The 21,817-nt window shown below is 31.9% G+C and overlaps 2 protein-coding genes across 3 annotated transcripts; one reads left to right on the top strand and one right to left on the bottom strand.

Annotated features, from left to right (window-relative positions):
• Positions 1 to 593: 593 nt before the first annotated feature.
• LOC114179462 (AT-hook motif nuclear-localized protein 5-like) lies at positions 594 to 4,794 on the bottom strand. The gene is made up of 5 exons (XM_028065811.1): positions 3,594 to 4,794; positions 2,833 to 2,900; positions 2,055 to 2,186; positions 1,799 to 1,957; positions 594 to 1,147 (listed from the first exon to the last, which is right to left on the bottom strand). The coding sequence occupies exons 1-5, from the start codon at positions 4,063 to 4,065 to the stop codon at positions 908 to 910; spliced, it is 1,071 nt and encodes a 356-aa protein (XP_027921612.1). The 5' UTR covers positions 4,066 to 4,794; the 3' UTR covers positions 594 to 907.
• Positions 4,795 to 11,067: 6,273 nt separating this feature from the next.
• On the top strand, positions 11,068 to 21,654 carry LOC114178077 (serine/threonine-protein kinase BSK7-like). Of its 2 annotated transcripts, none has more exons than XM_028063774.1 (12): positions 11,068 to 11,186; positions 11,390 to 11,454; positions 11,881 to 11,975; positions 12,057 to 12,280; positions 14,419 to 14,554; positions 14,856 to 14,989; positions 15,855 to 15,960; positions 16,836 to 16,921; positions 17,439 to 17,627; positions 19,531 to 19,683; positions 20,717 to 20,830; positions 20,940 to 21,393. In XM_028063774.1, the coding sequence occupies exons 3-12, from the start codon at positions 11,888 to 11,890 to the stop codon at positions 21,180 to 21,182; spliced, it is 1,473 nt and encodes a 490-aa protein (XP_027919575.1). In that variant the 5' UTR covers positions 11,068 to 11,186; positions 11,390 to 11,454; positions 11,881 to 11,887; the 3' UTR covers positions 21,183 to 21,393. The 2 variants fall into 2 exon arrangements, with proteins under 2 accessions (XP_027919575.1, XP_027919574.1); XM_028063773.1 differs by having other exon boundaries at positions 11,092 to 11,186; positions 11,398 to 11,454; positions 20,940 to 21,654.
• The last annotated feature ends 163 nt before the right edge of the window (positions 21,655 to 21,817 follow it).

The following is a 21,817-nucleotide window of genomic DNA, read 5'->3' as shown; positions in this document are numbered from 1 at the left end:
TTGACCAGGCAACTAAGCCTCTTTGTCTTCTCAACATGTACAAACAGTTCCCTCCAAACTATTTTAACTGATTAAACCAAACAAAACTGTATTATTAATAGAAGTTTTAATAAATAACAATAATACACAACCTAACATTTTGTATACACTATTTATTTTAGCAAATTATAAATAAAAACTTTATCCCTTATCTTTTTCCTTAAAACAATTCTGATACATTTTCAAGTAGTATGCACAACATCACTTCAATGAATAAAAGAAAAGTTCAATGTGACTTGAAAAGAAAAAACTAATATGGTATGTGTTGAAAAACAAACTTTGTCCAAAAAAAAAAATTGTCAAAGTATCACAGTTCTTTAGGTCCAGCGCAGTCACAATTATGTTCTGTTCAGTTTATTAAGCTGCACACTGTGCAGAGATATTAAATGCCAGGGCCAAGGACAGGCAAATAATTGAGCTCAGTCCACTAAGAAATTGGAGTAATGTGAACCATTATCAGTGGTCCACATCGAGGGATCCCAGAACTCATCAAATTCATCTCGGGAAAACATGCATCCCAATGAATTTTGCTTTGGATTAGAGTGTAGAAAGGGTTAAAAAAAAGTCTTTTATTTGATAAACTTATCAAGTCATCCATCTAAACCCACAAACTTGCATTCAAATTCACAAAGGTACTACACTAATGTAATTGTCGACCAAACATGTGCAATATCATGAACATTTCAACAGACATTTTTCTGGATATACCAAGAATCATCACTTAATCACGAATAAATCATTTGTTGCAGCATGTGTTAGTGCAAACCTGTCACCCAACAAAAGGGGATAACAACAAGCACAGTCACAATGCTCGCAAACTCAAGTTCATGTACAACAGTTATATACAGATTCCTTCCAAGATAAATCCTCACCCACGAGTCAGGTCAATGCCAGTGTGGGTTTGCGTGTTTTTCAGCTCTGCCGGTTGAGATCCAGGCCAAATGTGTGCGCCAGAAGGGAGGTAGTTTTGATTATGACCAGGTGGAGCACTGGCTGGAGTAGCCATCTTGTCATTATGCTGAGGGTGCTCACCACTTTCATCTGTGATAGTGAGCCCTTGTTTAGGCTTTGTCTTTGAGCCACCATACACAAAACTGCACAATACCACCTGTAACAAACCAAGCCTTTCATTCATCTATATACCTTTTAGATTTCAGGGTTATGATGTTGTTTTGTTTTTTGATGCAGAAATTGAGAAGCATATAGTCCCTACACACTTCCCGTTGCTGAACAGGAAACTCTAGTAGTATGAACAGGCCTAAGCTACATCAGAAACTGTATTATTGAGCATCCCAATCTCGCTAATATCTATTGTCCCAACCGTTCAATGCAAATTCTTGTTTTGTCATATTGTTTCAGCCTTAACAATGTGAAAAAGCAATTAAGCAAAGTTGATAACAACCAGAACTTCCAATCCAAGCATGGTGTTGAATTAGGATACAGATCATAAATTGGAAGGTTCATTTTCTGAATGGCAAATCGATATGGAATTGAGAATTGTAAGATTCATGATCAATAATAAGCATAATTCTATGAACCATTTAACAAAAGAAATCAATCCACACATAAATAGCTTTGTGAAGTTAAATAGGTGATAAAGAGACAATTCATTTGCATTTTTCGTGATTGATGTGCAATTAAAACACATTTGATACAATACAACCCACAATCTATATTGCAAAGCATTGCATCCCACTAATCATTCCATACTGATAATCATGCAACAAACATACTGCAGGCTTTAGAAGAATCAAGATACCTGCACTGGGCTCCCAGCAATAAGCACAGCAACACCACCACCAATAACATGACCATCAGGACTAGAAAGTGAAACACTAATGCCACCAGTTCTATTGGAGGGTCCACCATCTTCAGCAACCAAGTAAGAACCAGACAAGCATAGTATTTGGAATCGTCCCTGTAAAATTTATAAAATATAATAAGTTTCCCAGTACATCGTAAGAACGACCTTAGGCAATAGGCACTTTAAGCAGAATACAATTTAGTGCTTTAACCTCAAAAGTTACACTGGCATTGGTAGAAGCAGGCTGTCGTAGAGTGACTGAAGAAACTGTCCCAGTGCCTGACAAAACGCAAAGAGCCCTTGGTCTCTGCTGAGATAACGATAATAACTTTGCCACAATGTCCTGCAACAATGAAAATTGATTGTTCAAAAGGAACTTCTATATTAATAATTACACTTATTATTTGAAAACCAAATGAGATGTTTATATCAAGCGGCATCATCATCAATCATCAGTATTACATGTATTCAACAAGCATCTTTAAATAGAGAGTAACCTTCACTGATTTATATTTACTATGATAAACTCAGTCACTGAAAATTCCCTCCATGTGTACATTCAATGATTTCCAATTATATAAACCATCCATTTGGATTGCATGTCATAATGAGTAAATTATAATTATGAAATCATTCTGAATAAAAATGAAGGAAAATTATCTTTGGTAGAGAAAAACGGTTTTCTCCCCACTATAGCTTTTAAATATGCATGCTTTTTAGATCTGTGTGAATTATGGACTATCGACCACAAGTCTTCAAATCACATAAAGTATATTTTCCAAATTGAGCAAACTTTTTTTCCTGTGTTGATATCAATTACAACAAAGAGTTTAGAGTTACAACAAAATTAGCCCATAAGAGGAAGCATTTAAGAAAAATACATCCGCTCTAAGGCATACAATGCCCTCAACAACATTTTTCACATTCAGGATGAAGAAAGAGAACAAAATAATATGAAGATCGGTATGGCGTATGAACAGTGTTTATACCTCCCCAACTCCTATAGTGACAACATGAGGTGAAAAGGCCAAGCCTGCTGAACTATTCATCCATTCACCTGCAATACAATAAACAACAGATGTTAAAGGTCCAACAACTTTCAAGAAAATAAGTAAACTAAATACAAAACTATAGCTAGTTACAACTATTAGTCACTACCAAAACATAAAGGTTAAAAGTGTAAAACTTAGCATCTAACTTTTTATTTTAATTTATAATCCATAAATGTGAACTACTGCCTGTAGACAGTGACAACACATGATAAACACCAGAGATCACGATGATGACAACATTAAGCAGTTGTATACGTCTCCAGGAAATCCTTTCATCACAATTACATTTACTTCCAAAAAATTTGGAAGAGGAATTTAAGAATAGCGGGTGATCATATCATAAGAAAAATAATATCAAATAACTAGGGAAACAAAGAAACAGAAATTACCAGTATAATGCATCTAGAAATAGAAAATAACAGCTACACAAAAATAATGCTTTTTAAAATACATTTCAGCAATACCAGAGCACAGCCGTCATCCACCTCTTACTGTTGAATTGCTAATAACGATTTAATAAATGAAATTTAACAGCATGAAACTGACCACAACATTTATCAGAAATTTAAAGCATCTACTGCTGCACCCAAAATCAGAGCACAAATAGTCAAATACTGAACAGTGAATTTCCATCCAGAAATCATTAACCATATTGCACATACTATAAACAAGAAATGAAGATCTTCACACAAACACACCTAATGCAGCTAGCTGTTGCTTCCTTCCAGATCCAGGTGGGCGCCCTCTTCCCTTTTTCTGAGAAAGGGTGGTTGCATTTTCACCCTGGGTGGAGTTAGCGGGGGCAGACATTGGAGACAACCTCAAAGAAACTGTTCCATCAGGACCATATTTACGGGGTCTCCCTCTTTTCTTCTTAACAGGCTCACTTGAAGGTGCCCCACTGCCAATGCCAATGTCATGGTTAAAATTGGCACGACCCTGAGGAGGCTCCATAGAAAATATGGAGCTAGACCCTACAGAACCACCTCCCTGACCCCTTGAATTTGATTCAGCTTGAATGCCAGGGTTTGATAAAGGTCTGAACCCAGGGGCAGCTTGGAACTCCCCTCCACCACTGAGTGATCCAGAACCAGACCCTCCAACCCCTCCTCTATGCATGTAATATGAAGCTGAGCCACCAGAAAATGCCATAACCTCTCTCCCATCCATGCATTTACTTGCTGCCTGTGCAACTACGCCAAAACTCTCCAAAACCTAACTCCTTATACTAACAAATAGGCGAAAATGCTAAAGTGAAAAGACACAAACAACGATGAAAAAATGTGATTTTAACCCCTGAAAAGATAAAATGATCTAAAACACACAGTTTTACATATACTGGTAACAGGCTCAAAGACTCGGCAAAGTGTCTGCTGGAACAAGGGTTTTGTTTACTTATATGAATCTAAAACATCCCCTCTACAAAAAAAAAAAAAATTAAAATTAAAATTAAAAAAAAAACAAACAAAAAACACCCCTACCCAGTTGAAAGGAACTCAAGACACTATCACCACAGAAAATCCATGAGAAAGCTCACAAGGAAAAATTGTGTTGTGTCTATAAAATAATGTAGGAACCCCAGAAGTTTGGATTCCAGACAGAAAACTCAGACTTGCAAGCTGGCAGTTCAAGGACCTGTCTGAAGTGACTAAGAAAACAAAAAGCCCAGATTTGATATCTAGGGTTTTGACAGAAGAATGCAGGGGGGAAGGGGAAAAAGGACAAAGGGGGTGAGAGTTGGGAGTTGAGAAGGGGAAAGATGAATAAAAATGTGAGCTTTTGAAAGAAAGTGGGGTTAGTGAAGTGGAGAAGTGTGAGTGAAACAGATGGGTGTAGAAAAGGGTAAAAAAAAAAAAGAGAGGCTTTGTCAGTTAATTGTGTTGTGAGCATGACGAAGAAGGCAAAGAGAGAGATTAAAAAAAAAAAAAAACATGACAAGAAAAGAAGACTAACAGGGACGGCAGAAAATGTGGGCATTGGAGGGAAAGTGTGGCCTACCAAAGTACCAAAACCTCATGTCCTTTCTCTGACTGCCCTTGCTTCATAGGGTACTCAGCCCTTGCTTCGGAGGGACGGAGCATAAAAGTCTTTTAACTGCTATAAACTCTGTTTTTTACTCACAAACAAGATTCATATACGTAATCTAAATTCAGTTCTTGCTTTATTAGTAGGTTTCAGTTTCAAATTTAGTTTGTTGAGCTTTAAAAATAATACTGTTTTAATGTTGTTGATATGGAGCGTCTATTAATAACAAACTTTGTCAGAACAAATGTAGTGAATCTGTCGGTCAAATAATCTAGTCTAATTTAAGAACTTTGTTATACATTATAATTTTATTTTATTTGAAATTATTACTATTTTCATAAATAATAATGCAATTTTATGTATGAAAATACAATTATATATGCATAAAAAATATTATTTTGCCATACATATAAATTTTAGTGGTGTCAATTTGTCAATAGGAAACATGAACAACAGTGAATAAATAAATAAATAAATAAATAACGGATGACAATAAAGAAAATGGTTGAGTTTTTTTTTATTAAGAACGAAGTATAATTATTTTTCATATATTATTTCTTAATTAAAGGCCCTCTTTGGTGCTTTTAATGATTTATTGTTTTTTTTTTAAATTTTTTTATTGTGTTCTGCTGTGTTTTTAATTAATTTCAATATTTTAAAATATATTAAAAAAAATTTCAATTTACTATAAAATATATATTTTAAAAAACACATAAAAAAACAGATAAAAAAACTCAATAGAGAAATTAAACTATTTTTAACAGTGATAGTTTTCTTTATAACTAAGCTTATTTACAAGTTGATTTTAATTTATAAAAAAAAAAAAATCATTTTATTTTTTTTTCTCTTAATTTGTTGAATCAACCCAGTTATCTTTTAGTCGTAGCAGTTGTTTGAAGGTAAAACATTTGTGCTCTCTTTTGAGATTTCAAAGTAATAAAGCGTAGCCATTATTGACCTTTCTCATAAATTCACAAATAACCTATACCGTTCATTCTCATTCTACAAACACTTTTTATTTCTTATTTGTCACATGTTTTTCTTTTCTCTCTACCAAACACAAACACATTCTAATAAAATATCAAAGTAATCAATCAAAGTCATAATTACCTGCAAAATTTTCAATTTATTTAAATAACTATACAAAATTAGTTCGTAGGCTAAAATATATTAAACATTATTTTATCATCTGAATTTTTCCTTTTCTTGTGTCCTATTCCTATAGTTGAAAGTAGTTATGTATTCCTTGTTCTACTCGTATTCGTATATTGTAGTTGTGATCAAATTATAACTAAATTAATGAATAAGTTGCTGTTTTTTTAGTCATACTATTCAAGCCTGTGTTAGACAAAAAAGAAAATACAATACAAATTGGGTGATTGGTAATATGAATTGATTTGAATAGTATGCGTTAAATTTATATCCACTTAATGTTAAATAAAAAATTGGGAAATGAAATTGCGTAGTATTAAGGTTCTGATTAATTAAAATAGGCTTTGATTAATATTAGATAATTGTTGGAATTAGTTAAGAAATTAATTTAATTATGTGACCGATGTAAAATATAATTGACCCACATGTTATTTATTAAAATATAAAAAAAAATGGAAACTTATAATAAAACAAAATAAAAACTGAAAATAACGATATGTTGATTTAGGCGAATAAATATTTTTTTCTTAATTAATTAATATATGCTTATAAATTAAGAGATAACAAATTATTACTTTTTGAGTAATTCTTCTTATAAAATTGAAATATAAGGTAGGAACTCCCATTGCAAATTAGTTTAGTCATTTATTAGGACCCTTTAATTAATAATTAACATCAGGTATAAAATTAAATAATGACATGTTAGGATTATTCTTTTCTATTCTCAACTCTACATGGTTATTGGGAGACATTTTAAGTTTCCATGAATAGTATCGTCTTTAGTGATGACATTCATTTTAAGACGGAAAAGAATGATGCACTTAATACGAAGATGACGAGGAAGATACAATGTTGGCTGACAAATTGAGAAATTTATGTTATCAGTAACAATGGGAACCATACAAAATAACTGGACATTGGTACACCTAAAAGTCAAATGGTGATGATTTAACTCTATCAGTGAAGATATTATCACTCTTATGTTGTGATAGGTTATATATGAGTATTGTTTACATATATGAAAAACAACCTGCGAACATTTTTGTTCAATTTATTTGTAAGAAATTAGAAGTGTTGATTTGTGACTGAATTCCAAATTTTAACACTTTCTTAACCGAAGAGATATACAAGAAAAATTACTTCATCATGTTAAATTTATGTGATTCTTTCTATTATTTAATCTATTAATATATATATATATATATAATTCATTTTATTTTTAATATTGATAATAAATAATTATTATAATATTATATAATAATAGTATTATTATTATAATAATTATATTATTATTATTAGTGAGAAATTCAAAATGTGATTTTGTAAAATGTTATATGAAAAAAAAATGAATTAATTCTATAAAATGAAATAAATTTAAATATAACTATAGATATTTTTTATTTGTCAAATTAAATAGTGTATATTATAAATTATTTCAGGTTATTATTGAATATATTAATAAATTATTTTAGATTATTAATGATGATATCAACAAATTATATTTTTTTTAACTTCAAATAATAGTTTTAATTTCATTTTAATATCATTTTTCTTATTTACATTGGTAAAATGGTAATCATATAATTTAATCTATTAAAAATAAAAATAAAAAAATATTAAATTTTACCAATTGCATCCTACACAAATTGTCGACTTATATCCACTCAAATCATACTATATTTTTTTTTATTCAAACAATATCATATACACCTACAAATTAACTCAAATCAACATAAATTCACTCTCCCAAATCCATACCACAATCCAAACACAACATAAATGTGTATGATTCAATTAACCTTGTATTTGAAATAGTACTTTGACAATTTTTAGTAATATTATACAACATACTATAGTTAGAAAGGAGTCATCCGCTTCTTACAATTTGAATAGTTTTACAGTTTTTAAGATTGGTGACGGTAGCATGTATAAGATTAATAATGTTGGTGATGTGTGCTTGCAAACCAACCTTTGTTGCTAAGAGAAAATAAAAATGTTACATATGTTTATTTTAATTTGTTTTTGTTGCAAGTACTTGATGATAACAACTATGATACTTGTTTGGTTTTGGAAAATGAAAACTCACCAAAATTAACTTCATTGGAGCCAAAGGGAATAAAATTTCAAAGTTGCGTTGGAATAAAACTTTGGTTGTGAAATACAATATGAATAGTATGGATATGGAGACAGCTTAAGATCATCAAATACTTTGTTTGAAAAAAGTACTAAATTTTTTAGCACAAATGAAGTGATTGTAGGATCGGAAAAGAAAAATATAAGTTGGATAAGTGTTATCGTTGCATTGGTTAGTAAATCGAAGTATATTTTAAGTATATTTTTTCTATAAAATATGAATACCTTGGATTAGTGAGCTCAAACGTTTGTGATACACTATAAGTAGAATATTAATTGTGCACTTTATTTTGTTGTCTTTGTTGATGGTTGTTTTAAGATGTTAGTTTCATACTTTTTCGATTGAGAGACTAACATGCAAAAGCTAAAACACATTCATACTAACAATGATGGTAAATATCATGGACATTTTAATATTTACTAAAAGCATTGGCAATGCATGTAAGAAGACTTTTCCCAAAATTCTTAATTAAATGAATTAATGGAGAATATGAGCGTGCAAGAGTAGGGTGTACATGTATGAAGTTAAGTTGCCTTAGTAATTTTTGGGTGAGACATTGTATACCACAATGTATTATATTAATTTTAGTATTATTGCTATTTTGGATCATGTGGTGTCAAATGGAGTTCGTTTAACAATAATGTAAAGTGCAATAATTTAGGATTTTTGTTCGAAAGATATTTGTGCATGTTCTAAAGGATGAAAGATTTAAGTTTAATTTGAGTGAAGATCATGTATTTTCAATTTTTTTTAATTATTTATGACAATGATAAAGTCTATTACAAGTTCCATAATCTTGTTTAGAAAAAACTTATAAGAAGTTGTGATATGAAATTCAAAAAAAAAAAAACAATCCATTGAAGAAATTTATAAGGTGAAAGTGTATTATAATCAAAGAAGATAAGTGTGTAATTGACAATAAACAAATTCAACAACCTATTCAAAATATGGATATGAGTGTTAAAAATGACGAGCAATATGATTATGAATATCATATTAAGTTTAATCCAAAAGTTCTAATATAGAAAACAAAAAAATGACAAAGGAGTTTGTGTGAATGACATATGTAGATAACTAAAGTGTTATGGTAAGTGAAAAAAACAAAATTTGTCTGAACAATGAAGGAAGAAGATGATTGGGTGAAATTGCTTAAGGAAAAAAAAATTATGAGAACAATTGAATTTATAGGATGAAACACAAAAACAACTTTACATTTTATTTGGTACAAAGTTATGAAAACAAATGAACTAGCTTTATAAGGAAAAAATAGAGTTTAAAGACACTTTACAGTAAAATAATGATGTCAATAATTAAGAGGTGATTATCTATTAAAGTCGAAATTGTTTTTAAAAAGACAACAAGAATTTGTTACAAGTACAACAATAAACATTTTAATATTTATACTAATTTAATCCAATATTAATTAAGTTTAATTTTTTCATAAATTATAAAAGGTTTCACTAAACAACAAATAATTATAAGTATTATATCTGGAGTCACTATTGATTATTCTTTTGTCTCAACGGAATTAAGAGAAAAAAACAAATATTTTTTTTTGTAATCACCTCTAACTTTTGCAATAATGTTTTAGTTGCCACCTATGACTTTCTATAAAAAAAAAAAGTTGTTATAAGACTCCAAGTATAAATTACCATAACGATAGCAAAAGTTGACAAGATATTTATTATATTTGTTGCGATTCAAAATACAATGGACATATTTGCTTATACTAACACCGCTATTTTAAGTTGTGTCAAAACCTTAAAAAAAAGCTTAAACAAACAAGCTTCACAAAATAGTTTCATAGATTTGAATATTATTTTTGTCTTAATATAATAAATTTTATTGTATGCCTTACACACCGTCTACAACTCGAAAAAATAAAATAGCCTCATAAACGAGTTTTTTTTTTTTTCAAAAAGATTGTATATTATATTTTCATAATGAAATATGCGCTTTAAAGACAAATATATCAATTTAGTAAAATATTAGTATAGGTCTATTTTTTAAAACAATAAAATTTCATTAAAAATATTAAAAATAATGAGACAAAATAAAAAAAAAAACATAATAGCATGAAAAAGATTATTAAAATATGATTATTATTCTTTTGTCCACAATATTTTCAGTGTTTAAAATACACATATTTTTATATTCGGTGTTATATTTATTGTGTTAAATGATGGTGTGGTACAATTAAGCTGAACTGTTTATTTTATTGACAGAATATGTGATAGAGATAAAAAAATATACTTGATCCATTTTCATTTTTTCTGTTAGGCATGAAAGCACTAAACGGTGACGAATACATGTATAAATAATTCAAGTTACCGATTGAAAATTTATTATGACCTAGTCGATGTTTCATGATCATACACTTTTTCAAAGGGTCAAATTCTCTAGCCTAGATATAAATGCAAAACTTTTAACATGTTCCAGAATATTTTGTTAACTTGTTTAAAAATAATTATAAAACAGGTTTTGTGATCAAATGATACAAACTTAATCATTTATTTGATCTCTTATTTGTCGTTTCTACAAAGACAAATTATTTGTTTTGGTTTTGGTACATATTTTTTTAGTTTATTGTAATTCTTGTGTAAATTTTTTTATTAATTTTTCAAATTTAAATAACATTAATTATGAATAATTAAAATGTACACGTAAAGCCTAAAAACAAAGATAATTTTGAAATAAAAAAGTAATGAAACCCCATTTGCATCACAAGTTGTGGGTGAAGCTAGATTAGTAGTTGATTAACGTAGTTGGTGACTGATAAGTTTGATTGACGAAGTTGAGTTTTGACTTAACCTTTTTTATTCCTTTATTAAGGAGGGTATTTATTATAGAGAATGCAAATAATATTAAAACACAGTATATACATATATAAGGTGTGAAAGATGAGAGCTAGCAACCAAAGTCCTTTCACTTTCCCTGTCTTTCATAGTTTTGACTGTTTGGAATCCCTGCGCTTGCTGAGGTGCTTCGTCAATGCTTCTTATCGCTTTTTCTTCGTCAATTCCTCTTCATGCTTCTTTCTGATCTCTGATTTTTCTAAAAGAAATTATTTGCTTCATTGCTTGCTGCTTCAATTTCGTGTTCTTCTAATGCATTTTTATTTTTTTCTACGCAAATAAATGTTTTGGAGCTCATCTTTTAGCTGATTTGATTGCTTTTCGTTAGAAATTCAGGGAGGCACCGTTAAAGTTGATTGACCAGGACTGCTCTGATTTGCTGCTGACAGAAAGGTTTGTTTTTTTGGCCGTATATGCTGGATATGCGTTCTTGTAATGCTTGTTTTTTGATAATTTCCCTATTGGGTAGTTTCTGTCCTTTTTTCACTGTTAACTGTTATTGGGTTCTCCCTACCGAGCTAAGCATGGTCCCAGGTGACATTCAATTGTGAATTTGTGACGAGCTCCGTACAGAAACTGCTTGTTGTGGGGGGTTTTGTTTTCTTAATTTAAAAGGGTTTTTTGAGTGTTGAAAAGAAAAAAAATTCAATTTTGGTAAGTGAAGGCCTACCGAACTTGTTCCAACGTAATCCTGTGAGTGATATGGTATGCAGTTGAAGATGGTGTTAGGTTGAGAGGTTAATACGGTTTTAAGCTAAAAGGGGCTTTTGGGTAATTGGAAAGTATCTTGACTAACTGGAGTTTTCCACTGGGTTACAGGGTTGGGATGGGTTGTGACTTTTCTAAGTACACAGCATGCTGCATGGGTACAGAGGAATATGGTCATCCGGCTCCTGAGGATCAGGTTGACGGTGGTAAGTGTTTGAATGTGCCTAGTTTTTGTTCTTAATGCTCTGAGAGTAATTGCTGTTTCTGTGTTTATATTTGTTGTTCAGAAAACGAAGACAATGCTGTTGAGGGCATTGACTTGCCACGGTTTCATGAATTCACCATTGATCAGCTTAGGAGGGCTACATCCGGATTTGCTGTTGAAAATATAGTTTCTGAGCATGGAGAAAAAGCTCCAAATGTAGTCTATAAAGGGAGACTTGATAATCAGATGCGAATTGCAGTCAAACGGTTCAACAGAAATGCCTGGCCTGAAGCGCAGCCATTTTTGGTAAGCACGCATCATTATACGTGTTACTTTACATGTTCATTACAAGTACCAACTTTTTTGTATGTTTATGCTTTTTATAATGACATAATTCTGTTGTTGGTTTTACCAAACTTTTGTTATTTTTAACAACTGAATTAATTTTTGTTTCATGCGCATGTGTCTGTTAATTTATTTTTGTTGGTTTTTGTTTTACTCTTTTCCTCCGGCAGACAGAGTTCCTATATGCTATGGGAATTAGGGGGATGACTAATTTGTATATTAGTTTGTCTTATAAAAGTGAACTATGTGTGATTCAATTTCACAAAATAAGTTTCTTAAGATGAAGTTTGCACTTATTTATATAGTATAATTTGACCATAACTTTAGTTGATGTAGGATCTTTAATACACTCCCACGTCAATGATATACAAAGACAGACTCTTATATCATCTTAAGAAAGTAGAATTTAAGTCTGACTCAATGCAAATTTGGTTTCATAAGGTGAGGTTTTTACCCATCTATATTATATAATTTGGCCATATCTCTAGTTGATGTGAGATTTAGAGATATGGTGAAATTATAGTATACAAAAGAGTTCAAACCTTATCTTACCAAGTTGGTTTTGTGGGATTGAGATAGATTTAAAATTCACTTTCATAGGATGGTATCAAAGTTAACCAGAGCCTATTATAGCGAGATTGTTGGGCTTATCTTGCCACGTGTTGGTGGGCTCCCCTGTATTCCCATGCTTGATGTTCTTGGCTGGATCGTTCGATGTCCTTGGCATGGGGAAGTATGTTTGAAATCCCACATTGACTAGAAATATGGCCAAATTATAATATATTGATGGTGCAAACCTTATCTTACCAAACTAGTTTTGTGATATTGAGTTCGATCTAAATATCACTTTCTTAACAATTTGTTTTATGCGTGTGTTTGATATTGTTTTCATGCATTGACTTCAGTTAACATGGTTCCAACACTGTAGATGTTTACAGAGTTGTGATTCTCCAGTTGGCTTTACAGAAATTTTGTCATTTATAAAGGCTAAATCAATTATTATGTTATTTCGTAAATGTCTTTTAATTTCTTTTTGTCTGTTTTTACCTCACTCTTTTCCAACTGCAGACAAAGATCCTGTAGGCCATGGGTTTGGGGGAACGACTGATACATGCCAAAGTTTGTTTTATACGTGTGTGTATGTTGTTTTTGTGCATTATCATTTGGTTACATAGGATGAATACATATAATAGGTCCAATTTAAGTGTGTTTTAAGTTGTTTAAATGTTATGCTTCAAATGGTTTCAATCAACCTGGTTAGCTGTCCATGATGAGCATGTATGTGCCAACTCCTTCTAGATTGTTATTTTAAGTGCACATTAAAGTTTTCTTTTGTGTGCTTTTACATTTTAATAATGCTGCAATCTGTTTGGTTTATGTTCTTTCTTTTTTCCACTTTTAACTGCTGAATTGGTTGTTACTCCGGGTCGTGCACATTTGTCTTCTATTTTTTCTTTTTTTTTTGGTTTTACCTCATTCTTGTCCCATTGAGGGAGGACACATTGGTCCTATCAGGGTTACGGGTTCAGTGGAATCATTAGTTAGTTAGTTAGTTTTATAAATGCTACTGTTTTTTTTCGCTCATTTACATTTCTGTGTAGGATAAACATATGTAAGGTAGTCCATTTTAAGTGTGCTTTACTGGTTTATTTGCTGTGAAAAGGTTCAATTTTTGGTGTGCATGTTATAGATTTTTAATTTTAATATTCCATGTTTCAATTATGTTTCAATTTGTTGGTTTTACCTCACTCATGTCCAGCTTAGGGCACACAGAAATCTTAAGAGGATTGTTGAAAGAACTTTCATACTTGTGTGTTCCTTTTTCTAAGATGGTCCAACATAAATCTGTTATACATGGTTTAACGCCTCCTAAGTCATGCATGGCTTAGTGACATCTGATTCTTTTTTCTACGGAATACTTTGTCTTGCTGTTCAGCATTTTCATATTGCATCCTTTCTACCTGTAATACCAGTTGAAAATTATCCACTGTTTTCACAAATTCTTTTGCATCTGATTAAATTGGTTTTCTTTGTTCACTTAAGCATGTTATTTAGTATTCATTATTAGCTCATTAAAGAACATTCTTTTCCCACTTCAGGAGGAGGCCAGGGCTGTTGGTCAGCTGAGGAACCAACGACTGGTAAATCTGCTTGGATGTTGCTGTGAAGGTGACGAGAGGTTACTTGTTGCAGAATATATGTCCAATGATACTTTGGCGAAACATTTATTCCATTGTAAGTGCATAATTGACAACTAATTCAATTTCCTTCATTTGTTTTTGGCATTCACTTGTTTGTGCTTAAAACTCTTATCAAGCCATTGGCTGAAAGCAACCTGGTGTAATTAAGAATGCCCCCTTGTCATGCTTCTTTAAAATCTGTTTGCCAGGAAGGCAATTCATTGTCATGACTCTTTTATTTGTTCAATTCTTCCTGGTGAACTGTATCTGTGTTTTTTTGTTGCCATTACTTCATGCTCGCATCCTCTTTATGGTTTGTTGATGCTTTCTTAGCAACTTTTTACACAACTTTTTAGGGGAAAATCAGCCCATGAGATGGGCAATGCGAATGAGAGTTGCATTGTTCCTTGCCCAAGCTCTAGAGTACTGTACCAGTAAAGGACGTGCACTATATCATGATCTAAATGCTTACAGAGTTCTTTATGATGATGTAAGTTTATTTCCTTCATCTGTGAATGACCTTCATTACTCAAGTTTAAGATATTGTAGGTGGTGCTCAGAGCATGCAGTATGTTAACGGTCTTCATCCTCATGAAGTGCTATCCAGCACACAGTATGGTGTAATCCTGGAAAGCTTTATCACAGTTGATAAAACGATATTCCATACATTAAAAGTTAATCAACGTCATTTAATACTGACAATTCATTCCCCCTTAATAAGCCGAAAATTAATACTTATTCTGGTCTTGTCTTCAAAATTTTATATTTCACACTCAATATTATTTCAAAATAATTGGAAAAAGAAATATTGAATGTGGTAAATATAAATATACTGTTTTTGAAGAATTTGAAATGATATCGTGCTATCCAGCACACAGTATGGTGTAATCCTGGAAAGCTTTATCACAGTTGATAAAACGATATTCCATACATTAAAAGTTAATCAACGTCATTTAATACTGACAATTCATTCCCCCTTAATAAGCCGAAAATTAATACTTATTCTGGTCTTGTCTTCAAAATTTTATATTTCACACTCCTAAATATTATTTCAAAATAATTGGAAAAAGAAATATTGAATGTGGGAAATATAAATATACTGTTTTTGAAGAATTTGAAATGATATCATAAGTTTGTTAGAACCTAGATGTAGAGTTAATCATTGTTCAATTCTTCATTGTCTCGGAGTGGGCAAAGACTGGGTGGATAGTAAGTACCTATTACATGATTAAAGGGCAATGAAATGGAATGATAGTAGGTGGAACAGTGGAAGCTACTGCTATAAATTTGTGTTTCTTAGCCTGAATAATAAATGTTGACCGTCTTTTTCTTTCGCCCACTTGTTTGTTATTCAGGACTACAATCCTAGACTTTCATGCTTTGGTTTGATGAAAAATAGTCGAGATGGAAAAAGTTATAGTACGAATTTGGCGTTTACTCCACCTGAATATCTCAGGACAGGTACCATATCAAACAAGATAATATTTTTCATCACAAAATGATTGTTACTTGATATTCTCTGTCTGTACTTGGAGATAAAACTTTAGTACCATTCATATTAAGACTTTTTAGTTATAATAATTGACATTTCTTCTTTCATCACATCTGTTTCAGATATGATAATTGAGTTTCGGTTGTCATTACTTTCACCTTTCTTTGGCTGTTCTACTTGAACCAAAACCAACTTGTCTGTTCAATTTTTATGGAAAGTGTTCATATGGTGTGTAAAAGTAGTTTCTCTCTTGGAGCTCAAGTAATTAGTACCTAATGTGATGATATCCCTTGGAGCTGAAATGTTTTCAGATGATACCTCTGGCTATTTTACTCCTGGACCCGGACTACTGCCATTATCATTAGTGTTTTCTTATTCTCTGTCAAGAAGAATTCATTGGTTAAGAATATGTGAAACTATCTAGTCATACCGGTTCTTCTGCAAATTTTGTTTTTAGATCAATTTTATGCTTTCATGCTTCTCTTCATAAACTTTCAATCCAATTGCTGAGTTATTTCTGTGGACATTCATCTTCACATTGTCGTGGGTGATATTTGAGCAAATTTGGGGGATTATTTGTGTCATGGCTAAATTAACATGTTGAAATAGTTTTGTTTTTATTGTGATAGATTTCAAGATGAGTGTTCCCTGAGTTTTTTCTTTATTTTTATCGGTGAAATGTGCCTTGAGTGGATTATATAATTCTCATCTCCCCCAAATATAAAAACATTATTTGTTTATATGATGTTATGATGGTTTAATTATTTTATATCATATATTCTGAAGTAATAAATATAAGTATATAATGGCATTGTGTTTTCCTTCCTATTCCCTGGTCATGCAGGCAGAGTCACTCCAGAGAGTGTAACTTATAGCTTTGGCACACTATTGCTTGACCTTCTCAGTGGAAAACATATTCCTCCAAGTCATGTGAGTTTCTTTATTTGATTCAAAGTTATGCAAACCATACTTACTGTGGCCTGTCCTGTAGTGTTGTCTATCTTCTGAATTGAGCTTTCTTTTGATCAATTTTTTCTTCCGTTTGGTCTAGCTAAAATTAAGTACCCCGGTTGATAGAGTATGATTGTTTTTCTTTGAACAAGGACCAATGATTTTGTATTGATTTAGATTTAGATTTTGGTGTGCATCTACCCAATCTATAAAATCAAATAAGAAGTACCCTGTTTGAGAATTTTAACTTATCCCTTTGTTTGGACAAAGAAAAGGTTTCTGTGCCTGTGAATGGTGGTTTTTATTTTCTTAAGTACTAAGCGTTCTGTATTGATTTTTATTTAAATTTTGTTGTGCATCTAACATTTAATGTGTTTTAAGTTTGACTTATTTTGAAGAAAAATTTACTACTTCTTGTGAACTTTTTGGAAAAAAAATTCCCCAAAATAATCTCCTTCAAAGCATACACACACACTTACGTTCATAATTTTGGCAGGCCCTTGACCTAATTAGAGACAAGAACCTTCAGATGCTATCAGATTCTTGCTTAGAAGGGGAGCTTACAAATGATGATGGGACTGAATTAGTGCGTCTGGCCTCTCTATGTTTGCAATCTGAACCACGAGAGCGTCCTAATCCAAAGTCACTGGTTGCTGCTCTAATACCTTTACAGAAGGATTCTGAGGTTAGCTGTTTTGGAAGTGGTTCAGAATAATTTACTGTCTGAGCAGAAGGATAGCTGGACTTAATAATTTTAAATGAAGATAAACTATAGCATAATGCTTGAAGACTGGTTTTTCTAGGATTTTAATTTGCTTTTTGACTGATGTTTCTTACTTTCTCTGCTAAATGTTATTATATAAAGGTTTATATAGAAGGTTAACACGTGGTTGATATATACCAGATAACATAACCTTTGAGACTGATTTATATTCGCAAGGCATATCTGTCTTAATAATAATATATCTGTCTTAGTAATAATATCCCGACCAAATTCTGGACACAAACCTAATTGTTGAACCATGAATTGTAAATCTTACTGATTCATAAGATTCAGAAATTCAATGAAAAATAGATTGAAGTATTCCTCATAAAAGATGTATAGTGATCAATATAATAATTTTAAATGAGAAAATGAAAAACATCTTAACTATAAATCTCACAAAAGATAAATTCCTAGTCCTTACTTTAGAAGTTGTTATGAAACTGTTTGTTAGTAGTTAGTTGGGGTGCCACGTGGGAGGGAGTTAGTTTTTCAGCAGTTATATAAGATAACTGCTACTGTTGTAAATAACTCTTTTTTTACTATTGATTTCATTCAAACTCTTCTTGCATCTTCTTTTAGTTCGGGATTCTTTTTGGTTCAATCCCCTACCTTTCTGTAATTCTTCCAGTTGATATTCCTAGAATTACTGTGTCACAACAGAAGTATGAAAAAAGGCTATGGAACGATGTGAAAAACCCAGAATAGAAAATAGATAAAGAAGTTTATCTTATTTCTTGATTGGAAACAACAGAACAGCAACCGAGGTTTCTTTTCCAAGAATCTCCCTTTCACAAAGGGTTTCCCCTTTCTATAATGGAGCTATACCTGAATCTGAATCTATACAATTCAAATCCCCCTCCATCCTTATTCTCCCCTACTTTGTAGTTCATCCCTTGTATCTAAGTAATCCCACATGGCTGACTGTCTCTAATTTATTTTCCATTCTGAACTAATAGTAAAACCCACCCTAAAATTCAAGCTTGTCCTACGGATTTAAATCTGAAAAATGGAAAATATAGGAAGTGCTTCTGTAAGAAATTATTGTGGCAGTAGGACAATGAACAACTTTAATGATACCAATAAAGTATTCTGTGACCATTTAGACCTATGCTTCTGTACAAACCATACGAGAGAGAATGACTACAAGTCCTCTCTGTATGCCCTAAGTGAATGACCCATGACCTCCAGGTCATCCTGGACGCAATTCTGAATAAAGTGTATAAAAATGAGTGTTGGTGTAAAACTCCAGTTCCCGTAACATGAAAATTTTGTAGTGCAATAACCAAATAGTATGCCATTAATAGTAACCCTTTAATCCCTTTTTGTTTAACAACTAGGGTCGAACGTTGCATGTTGTATAGGTGCCATGAGCTTCTAAATCTAATTGTTGATCGGGTGTGGAACTCACAATCAGCCATGAAGGAAAAATTATCATACATTGCTGGTGTAGATACTAGCATTTTTAAGTAACATAAAGATGGATGTGGAACCAAGCAAATTGCTGATGTGAGAATTAAATAGATATGGATGTCTCAACAAAGGAATGGAGAATGGTAAAACATCAATGATTTGACAATCAAACAGAGCAGAATCACAGATGTAATTGTGACATTTAAGGCTTCAAATTTTATATGTTGTAAATAGATAAATAAATTTTAAAATATTTAACTTTCTAATTTATTTGTTGAGAATTGGTTAAAGGAATGTAAAAAAGGAAAATAACAATGAATTGGTTAGTAATGAGATTTTAATAGAATCATAAGACACTTAGACCATATTTTTTTATTGTTGGAATTGATAATCGATGTTTTTTCTTTTGTAGGTTCCTTCTCATGTACTGATGGGTATACCAGATGGTGCAGCTACTTTTCCCCTTACACCTCTTGGAGAAGCTTGTCTACGAATGGATCTGACAGCCCTGCATGAGGTGATGGAGAAAATGGGGTATAAAGACGATGAGGGTGCAGCAACTGAGGTTTGTTTGATATCTAAATTGTAGAACCTGAAGCCATTGGTTTATTATTCATTTTCATTCGACTGTGTTTTTATTATGGATTATGAAGAATTAGTCGTGATCACAAAGTAACTGCCAAGCTCAAAAGAATGTTTTATCAAATTACTATATATCCAGTTATACTTAATGGTATTGAATGTTCGGCTTTAAAGAATCGAGAAAAATGTGAATGTAGCAAAAATGAGAAGGTTAAAATTAATGTGTGGCTGGAGACATTAATGTGACAGAGATTGGAGAATATGTGACAAACTTGGTTAAGATGTTTGTGTGAAGAAGACTACTGTTAGCAGCTACATAGAAAATATAATGCATGGTTTTGAACCGTGTAAGAAGGGTAAGGAGCCTAAGAAGGACATTAGCAGAAATTGTTAACCTTGTGGTGAATAAAGGGTTAGTTTGTTTAAATTTATATTAAATTTTTTCAAATATTTAAAAAATAAATCACTTATTTCAGAAACAGATAAGATTTGTTTATTAAAGTTAGCTAAAAACTTCTTACTTTAAACTAAGCATATTAGACAAAACATAAAAAGAAACATAACTGCTTATTTTATTATAAGAACATTTTTTTTAAATAAACAAACAAATCAGCCCAATCTCTTTGAGTATTTTTTCTTTAATTGAATCCAGTGCTGTCTTGCAATCCATGTAGCCAACCTCAGTGAGACAAGACTTTTATTGTTGTTTGTTTTGATAATGGTGTAAGTAACATGATCGACTCTGAAATAATTCATTGTTAGTCTTCGTAATTTGTTATGTCCTCTGTTTCACACTTTTGTAGTATGATCTTTAGTGGGAAAGGGAAGGGAATATTGTATGCTGTACTTGGTCTGCCATATCAGACAACATAAAATGGCTTAGTGCTACATTGAGTTTTTCACTTATAAACTTCATTTTTTTGTTGGCACACTTAGTTAAAACATTTTGGTCTAATCTTGACTTGTTTTTCCATGTTGATTGACCGATTTCTTTATTATATTTTCCCATCAAGCAGCTTTCATTCCAAATGTGGACGAACCAGATGCAGGAAACATTGGACTCAAAGAAGAAAGGGGATGCTGCTTTTCGGCTTAAGGATTTTAAAACGGCAATTGATGGCTATACGCAGGTTAGTAATTTCTTGGCTCTTGATTATATTGAAGAGTAACTTAGTTTCACTTTTCATGAATTTTGCTCCGGTTATGATGTGGCACTGATAGATTTGTTGTGTAACGCAGTTCATTGATGTTGGAACCATGGTTTCTCCAACGGTTTATGCACGTCGTAGTTTATGTTATCTTATGAGCAACATGGCTGATGAAGCACTTAATGATGCAATGCAAGCCCAAGTAATATCACCCGTTTGGTATATTGCGTTTTATTTACAAGCTGTTGCACTTTTAGCAATGGGCAAGGAGAATGATGCCCAAATGGCACTTAAAGAAGGTTCCTCTCTTGAAACTAAAAAGAGCACAAATTAGTCAAGCCTTGATTTCTTGTTCGTGAAGATAACTTGCATAGAACAAGTGCTGGTTTTTCAATGTTACAAGGGGACCCAGTTCCTAATCGGACAAATTGTATTGCATGGACTAGAGTGGTTTATTATACTTGTGCATGACTGGTTCATTGGTTGCCTAGAAGCATTCTTTTGCACAGACTAGAGTCACCAAAGATATACACTATCTATTTGAATTAGGGTTCTCTTTTTGTTGTTTAGTCAGCTATGTCAGTATAAAGATGATGATGATGGGAAGAATTTGAGGAACTTTTGGGAGAGAATTGTGTTTGTAAAGGTAAGAATCAGCTGTCAGTGTATGTCAGCATTTGTTGAGTAAACAGCAGATGTTGTTGGTGTGCTTGTAATTTAATGTACAGAACAATTGGTTATGGCTACCGTGTCAACATGTAATATGTTGTTTTTGTATGTTATATTGATATTGATTTTGCATCTAATAAATTCTTTTAATGTTATTTTCTTTTCTACAATCATCTCCTTGACTCTTATCTTGGTTTTTTACCTACTAAACCTCATCAGATTTTTCTTTTGGAAAATGTTTGACAGTGAATAAGGTGTAGGTTTTAATACTTTTTCCATATACGGGTTTGGATGTTAACA

The sequence above is a fragment of the Vigna unguiculata genome, chromosome 3 (genome assembly GCF_004118075.2).
Source record: "Vigna unguiculata cultivar IT97K-499-35 chromosome 3, ASM411807v1, whole genome shotgun sequence".
Taxonomy (NCBI): domain Eukaryota; kingdom Viridiplantae; phylum Streptophyta; class Magnoliopsida; order Fabales; family Fabaceae; genus Vigna; species Vigna unguiculata.
The sequence above is the reverse complement of the archived record's forward strand: the minus strand, read 5'-3'. Positions and strand labels throughout refer to the sequence as shown.

Coding starts and splice junctions, on each gene's coding strand:
- LOC114179462 (XM_028065811.1), bottom strand. CDS start 4,065: ATGGATGGGAGAGAGGTTATGGCATTTTCTGGTGGCTCAGCTTCATAT. Junction 2,901..3,593: donor GCAACAGCTAGCTGCATTAG/GTGTGTTTGTGT, acceptor ATTGTATTGCAG/GTGAATGGATGAATAGTTCA. Junction 2,187..2,832: donor TCACTATAGGAGTTGGGGAG/GTATAAACACTG, acceptor TCATTGTTGCAG/GACATTGTGGCAAAGTTATT.
- LOC114178077 (XM_028063773.1), top strand. CDS start 11,107: ATGAGAGCTAGCAACCAAAGTCCTTTCACTTTCCCTGTCTTTCATAGT. Junction 15,961..16,835: donor ACCTGAATATCTCAGGACAG/GTACCATATCAA, acceptor CTGGTCATGCAG/GCAGAGTCACTCCAGAGAGT. Junction 19,684..20,716: donor ATGAGGGTGCAGCAACTGAG/GTTTGTTTGATA, acceptor CCCATCAAGCAG/CTTTCATTCCAAATGTGGAC.